The sequence below is a fragment of the Megalobrama amblycephala genome, linkage group LG1 (assembly GCF_018812025.1).
Source record: "Megalobrama amblycephala isolate DHTTF-2021 linkage group LG1, ASM1881202v1, whole genome shotgun sequence".
NCBI classification, from domain to species: domain Eukaryota; kingdom Metazoa; phylum Chordata; class Actinopteri; order Cypriniformes; family Xenocyprididae; genus Megalobrama; species Megalobrama amblycephala.
The window spans coordinates 72,083,027-72,090,368 of record NC_063044.1 but is presented as its reverse complement, the minus strand read 5'-3'; the positions used below and the strand labels follow the sequence as shown (position 1 = coordinate 72,090,368).

Sequence of the window (7,342 nt, the reverse complement as noted above, 5' to 3'; positions counted from 1 at the left end):
AACCATTGGCTGAAAGTTGAAGTTTAGGCATACACATATTTCCTGTCTTCTGTTGTTATATTTGGTAAGTTCCTAGTAATCTGATGTAAAATTTTGGTATTGTTTTCTTGTTTTAGTGTTCACTTTTTTCATTGTTTTGTAGTATGGAAAATATATATATATATATATTTTTTTTTTGAAAATGTTATTAACACTGCAATAAATGTAAATGTTCTTAAAATGTGTCATCTTTTAAAGTAAAATTACATTTTTTATGTTAGTACTACTTTAGGCTTTATTACTTATGCACAAGGATATTTTCACTTTAGAATACTGTTCCAGGTTCTTAATAATTCCTTGAGAATGTTGTGGTAATTATTTATTAATTATCAATGGGTTCCCATTGTTTTCACTTTAGAATACTGTTCCAGGTTCTTAGTAGTTCCTTGAGAATGATGTGGTAATTCTTCATTAATTATCAATGGGTTCCCATTGTTTTCACTTTAGAATACTGTTCCAGGTTCTTAGTAATTCCTTGAGAATGATGTGGTAATTCTTCATTAATTATCAATGGGTTCCCATTGTTTTCACTTTAGAATACTGTTCCAGGTTCTTAGTAATTCCTTGAGAATGATGTGGTAATTCTTCATTAATTATCAATGGGTTCCCATTGTTTTCACTTTAGAATACTGTTCCAGGTTCTTAGTAATTCCTTGAGAATGATGTGGTAATTCTTTATTAATTATCAGTGGGTTTGAAGTAATTCTTTGAGCATGATGTGGTAATGATCATTGCCTTAAATACAGAACTCATTTGGCATCACTTTATAATAGTAATGTGAAATATCTTGAGTAAAAACAGACACAAAATATATATAAGGCCATAAACATACCTGAGGTATTGGCAGGTCACGGATCCATCCTGATTTTCTGGTTGCAGACAACACTTGAATAAAAAAATGAACACTCTCAAGCGCCATCCACGGAAATGGTCGAGCACGAGGAAAAACACGAAGAATTCACCATTCGTTTAAAAAACATAAATGAATAAACAACTTTCTTCTAATTCTACAGTTCATTAATGTGGTATCTACAGTGTTTAGTTTAAGTGTCGCCAGCGCATTGTTAGGCTATAATGCGAGAGTGATGTACCTCTCCGCTGACAGTTGGAATCCCAGTCCCTTTTCTCTTGCAAAACGGGAGATATTACAAAACTCACAGATATTACATGTGTGCGCTCAAACTTTGACCTGCATGTGATGCAAGACGTGCAACATTATAGCACCCACCGACAGAAACATACAGTGGCGGAAATGAACGAATGTTTAACAATATTTGAAGAGCATATATATATATATATACTGATATATATATATTAGTAAATCAACTAACATTAGTAGTAAAGAAGAAAGGGCCATAACCTGATACTGAGTTTCACAGTTCATTAATAGTTACTTAATAGTTATTCCTCCTGAAGCTGAATTAGTAGTTACTTAATCGTAGTTCTTCAGGAGGCATGACTGAATTGATTAGTTACTGATTAACTAATAGTTACTTAACACAATTAAAAAACGCTATGACATACTGATTAGTTAACACATATTCCTTAGTAGTTAATAGTAGTTACTTGAGTGTTAATGAAGAACTACCGATTAATTCTGCAGTAATTCCTTATTAGTTATGCAGTAAGTACGATACAGTATTCTAAAGTGTTAACAATGATTACTTTATCAGACCGTCAGGGCAGCAGTAATTTGTGTCATTTACAGGACATTCACAAATTAAAGATAGAAAAGTGGCAAAATGTCTGTCGGCTCATGACGACACGCACCGTGCGTTAACAAATATTTTTTTCTTTTAACTGATAATGTTAATCGGTCATAAATTCTTACATATATATATATATATATATATATATATGTAAGAATTTATGACCGATTAACATATATATATATATATATATATATATATATATATATATATATATATATATTAGTTTATAGATTGTTTTTATTTATTTTTTATTTCCATACACTGGTGTTTGTGTGTATGGTAGGGTTGCATAACGATTAATCACGATTAATCTATTGCAGAATAAAGGTTTTTGTTTACATCATATATTTGTGTGAACTGTGAATAATAATTATGTATATATAAATATGCACACATGCATATATATTTATATATTAAGTATTTATATATAATATAAATTATACATAAATATACAAATGTATATGTAAACATTTCTTAAATATATACATGCACGTGTGTGTATTTATTTATACAAAGTTATTATACACAGTACACACACATATATGATGTAAATAAAAACCTTTATTCTGCAAAAGATTAATCGCGATTAATCGTTAAGCAACCCTAGTGTATGGGATGTCACAATTATAGATTTGTGTGTAAGATAACTCAGAACCTTGTGAACTGATAAAATGCTTTTTTTATCAAAGTAACTTAAACATGTCTTGATGGACCCTACTTTATGCACTGTGCAGTTATGCTGGTAGTTGGGTAATGTCATAATGGTTATTGGGTTGGGCTTGGACTAAAAAAGGGAAATTGTAATGGTTTAGTATAATAAGACATTATGTATGGTTTTGTACAATGCTAATCTTTTTTTTTCTTTTTTCCTCAGGTAATCTTGCTTTTGCTGTTCTAAAATAAACACTGCTCTTAGGTAAGAATGGCTGATCAAATGCATTATTTTAAATCTAATCTGAGACGCAAGGCAGTTAAATCAGTGTCTAATTTGCTGCAAGGTATTGAGAACGACAGTTTGTTTTGATGCAGTAATTTGTTTAATGTTAAAAGTACATAAACCAAAGAAGAGCAGAGCAACAAACAAGCTTTATTCATCAGATAGTATCAGATAGTGTATCATATTGAGTTTCTGCTGGTCTATGACGTTCAGCTGGATTCACTGAAACAGGAAGTAGAAGAGCAGAGGAGACAAGAGCAGGAGGAAGCTTCCCTTATACACTCCATCTAATCAAGACAGCAAATAAATTCATATTAATTAACACCACACTACTACTACTATCACTACTGCTACTACTAAGAAAACTGCATGTTCATTGTTGATCAATTTAACTTAAAAAAAAAAAAAAAACTTCATCAGCTTCTCCTTTTCATGCTGCTTTACACTATTTTTTGACTACTTTTAATATTGTGCTGCTTATTAACAATCACATGTTCATACTGAATTATTATTGTTTGTAAAATATCCTCATTTTAAGTTACTGTGGATGAAATCAAGCTGCTAGTGCATGATGAAAGAAAGGCCAATACCTGCTGCATTGCAAAGATCAGTGTCACAGCAGCGATTAGTCACTGTCCCTCCGGTTGGTAGCTGTACAGTTCCTGGTTCACATTTATCCATGCACCCTTTACTTGTGACAGTCACCTTAGCGGACCCTGTAAAAAAAGATATAAATGCTCAAATAATAGGATAATAAAAAATCCAAGATTAGCAGTTTACAAGTATACTTTCTCTCCAGCAGTATGATCACTTATACAGCAGACTTCCACATTATTCTGGACTTACCAATGGATTGTTCTGTCGTGGTGCTTGCACATTTAAAATTTCCATTTTGACATGTCTCCACTTTCAGTTCACAGGACCCCGTCAAACCAGATGTGCACGAGTAACACTTGAGAGAATATCCTTACAAACAGAGAAAGACATTGAGTTAGCTCTCTACAGTATGACTAACAAATAATACATTTCAATATTAGCTGTTTTTTCATACCTCCAGTGAGAAAAATGAAAAGAAGAACAACGGAGACTTGCAGATCCATCATGTGTCAGAAACAGAATGACTATACAGAAATAATGCTTCAGGTTCTTTTATGTCTGTTCAGAAAGGGTTGGGTTTAATAAGGATGTTGAAAAGTTACTGTTAAGAAAAGGGAATTTGAAACTTCATCAGGTTGGGGCTCGTTTGTGAAAAACAAGCAGAATGAATTTCAGTGGAAAAGGCCCCCATGTAATTCTCTAGAAACAAATTGATAGTCACACAATTATTTCCTGTTCCTAGTATTCTGTGCTGCTCTTTGTTAACATAACTCAATGTTGTCTCACGCACATGATCATGCACATTTCTAACAAGAAATAATTTTCTTCGGTTAACTGTTTAGCAAACCCATTCTCAAGATCCTACACTCCAAAAAAGGCTGGGTTAAAAACAACCCATTTGGCAACCCAGCACTGGGTAAATATTGGACCGAACAAATGTTGGGATAAAGTACCCAGCAAGACTGAACATTTTAACCCAGCAGGGTTGGGTGGTACAATTTAACGCAAATTCTGCTCACACTGTTATTGTCATGATCCCTGCCTGCGTCTCCTGTCTTCATTGTTGTGTTCACCTCTTGTTTCCCTGCTGCTGTTCCCTTGTTTGTTACCATGGTCACTTATTGGACCACGCCCCTTGTTACCTTGTTTAGCTTCTTAGTTCCTGTGTAGAAGTAGTGCTTGTGTCTCACTTGTGTTTTGTCAGTTGATGTATGTATTCCTTGTTCTCAAGGGGCCTGTTTCAATAAGGAGGTTCAACCAACTCTGAGTTGAAACTTGAACTCTGAGTTGACTTACTCTGAGATGGGAAACTCTGAGTTTTCAGTTTCAGAACAGATGAATTGAGTTAGTTCAGTCGACTCTGAGTAGGTTGACTCTGAGTTAAGCGCGTGCACCACGACTATGACAAGCCATCATCAATGGAGCTCTGATATTACGATTCACCATGGCAACAACACGTGACAAAAGGACATCCGCATACATCTGAGTCAATGCAAGTTTAATTCTTATCACTGTTATAATATCAAAGGTGAAAACTGGTAGAATAGTAAGTTATTGAACTAATATTAATTTTCATGGTATACCACATGCAAAAAAAGGAAGAAAAAAATAATAATTTAAGTGCAATTTTTATTTATTTTGCAAATTATTTTCTATTTACCACGTTGGCTAAAAGTATCAGTTCTTTGCAATAAGTGTAAATAGTAATTAGATGCTATTTATATTTTATACCGGCAGAAACATACTAGTTGCACCTCAGTATTGTTGTAAATTAACAGGATGCAATAATACGTAATAATGAGTGTTTAACTGTAAACTACTTAAACACTCATTACTACACACTCGTTAGACCATTTCTTCATTTTTATTGAAAATAAATGCCTTTCTAATGTGATGGGAAAAGGGAGAAGAGCGAGCTCGGCGAAAGGCAGACTGGAACCCTGTCAGTCGCGTCACAAGTTAGTCTTGCGCACAACAACACGCTTCTGCTAACACCTCTGTAGCCATTAATCACATGGGTTGTTTTTAACGTTGTGTAACACTGGTGGGCAGAGTACTGTAAATTTGCACTTAGTAATAGACACTCCAAAATAATCTTGTTTTCTGTTTGCATTAAGATTATGTGTATTACCACACTGGCAGATATTGTAATTTTACTTAAGTAAAATGCACTTAATTTAGATCCCCCCCAGGAAATAAGACTAAATATCTTATATCATCTTATATAGAAAATCCATCTTGATTTAAGAATTTTTTAGATATTTTAGATATTACAAAAAATACTCAGAAAGAAAAGCATTTTTGCAGGGTGAATGAATGAATGACCTATTTAAACATCACTTGCACTTTAAAAAGGGGTGGAGATCAAAGGAAACTCTGGGTTTACCGAAGAAAACCTGCTGCCGACCAGGTTAGGTTCACAGAGTAAGTTACCATGATAACTGACTCTGAGTATAAGTTACCTCTCTTTCAGAAACAGGCTTGACTTACCCTGCTTTCTCGGGTTTGACATACCTCCCATTCTGAGGTAATTGAATTGGTGGCCGTTTTTGCCCATATTCCCCTTCATATTTTTGTATGTAGGTGCTTTAGTCAGATCAACAGCTAAGGTTTAGGTTGCTACTAGCCTTGCTGGTGCTGTTTGTCTCAGGTGGCAGGCCCTTATCTCTGAGGAGATAAGTTGTGCGTTACGCTAGGCCTCACTGTTCAGAACCTTTCATGCTTTAATGTTTTCATGTGAAACCCTTATATTATCAAGTTTGATTTAACGGTGCTAAGCTTCGTAGCTTACGTTTTTCTTGGGTTCAGTACAAATGTCAGATTTGTCCTGTGGAAAACATTTATCCTTGTAAGGATGGCATGTGTGTTCAAAGCATTTTTTGCTTTGGGGTTCTTAGACTTTAGCCCTACATATTTATGTGAGCTTACTCTAGTGCTGCCACAGGTTAACACCTGTTTCTGTGATAGCAGGCTGTGACTGGCCTCTATGAACGTGGTGTTTTATTGTACTCCCTGGTTATGGTCTGTGTTTCACTGAGTGCATCACCTGTTGGATTGCACACTCAGGGTGAGTGTAGAGAGTCCTATTCTGGTTAGAATAGTATATTCTCGACTTCCCCCCAGTCGATCATGACCACAGCAGCTGTTTTACACTTGCTGTTAGATTGTTGGCTCTTTATTATAGCCTCTCTTTAATACATCTTGTTTTGGGGCGCTGTTGGTTTACGATCACTAGTTTGCTCACGCTTTTTAGCACTGCCTCAGGCTTATGCTCACGTTATTTGAGGTGTTAGGCCTTATAGGCCTTCCTTAGACCGTGATAGCATATTTATATGTACATTGCCTGTTGGAATGTGTAGGCTTAAGATCAGGTTGTGTAGCTAGTTCCCCACAGTTATCGTGTAGGGTCTAGGACTGGTCCCCCTTGAGCATTGGCCCTGTTATGACCACGGGCTGGCGCCACATGGTGCTTAAAAGTAGTAGGCCTTACCAGGCCCCCTTTGTAGCCTCTGTGTTGGCCCAGCTTGGTTGGTTATATCTAGATTCTTTCCATGGTTGAGTCATGTCTTATGACACATGCCGCCATTGGCCACGCCCCCTCTGTACGAATAAGCCTGAGTTTAGGCTTTTCGTTGAGTTCTGTGGCGTAGTGTGTACTTCTCCTACCTATGGGTTTTTCGAGTACTGGCCTGTTGGCTGGCATTTGTCATAAGTTACCACTGGTTGTTGCCATGTGTTCATGGAGGTTGTAGGCCCTCATCAGGGCCTCCTTTCGGTCTGCATGTTGGCACAGCTTTGTGTGGGTTTTTTGTATGTCTCTTCACCATGGATGAGTCGTGATTGCACTAGCTGACGCCGCGTGTTTCACGAGTCGTAGGCTTTCACAGGCCTCCTTTGCTATCACGCTGGAGTTTGGCTTTGTACTCCTCTCGCTTAAAGAGTAAAAGGTGCTTTTACTGAGTACATTTCTGAGTGAATTTGCTTCCTTAAGCTTGGTTTCCTTTAGCTCTAGCTAAATAGTTACCCTGTCTGTTACTCGGTTCTATTTGGCTCTTAG

The 7,342-nt window shown here is 36.1% G+C and overlaps 1 protein-coding gene across 2 annotated transcripts; it reads right to left on the bottom strand.

Moving 5' to 3' along the window:
• Positions 1–2,818: 2,818 nt before the first annotated feature.
• Positions 2,819–4,389, bottom strand: LOC125248425 (three-finger toxin MALT0070C-like). 2 transcript variants are annotated; one of them, XM_048160295.1, is made up of 5 exons: positions 4,305–4,389; positions 3,740–3,886; positions 3,535–3,654; positions 3,279–3,404; positions 2,819–2,975 (listed from the first exon to the last, which is right to left on the bottom strand). In XM_048160295.1, the coding sequence occupies exons 2-5, from the start codon at positions 3,789–3,791 to the stop codon at positions 2,908–2,910; spliced, it is 366 nt and encodes a 121-aa protein (XP_048016252.1). In that variant the 5' UTR covers positions 3,792–3,886; positions 4,305–4,389; the 3' UTR covers positions 2,819–2,907. The 2 variants fall into 2 exon arrangements, with proteins under 2 accessions (XP_048016252.1, XP_048016241.1); XM_048160284.1 differs by having other exon boundaries at positions 3,740–3,843; positions 4,305–4,379.
• Between the last annotated feature and the right edge of the window lie 2,953 nt (positions 4,390–7,342).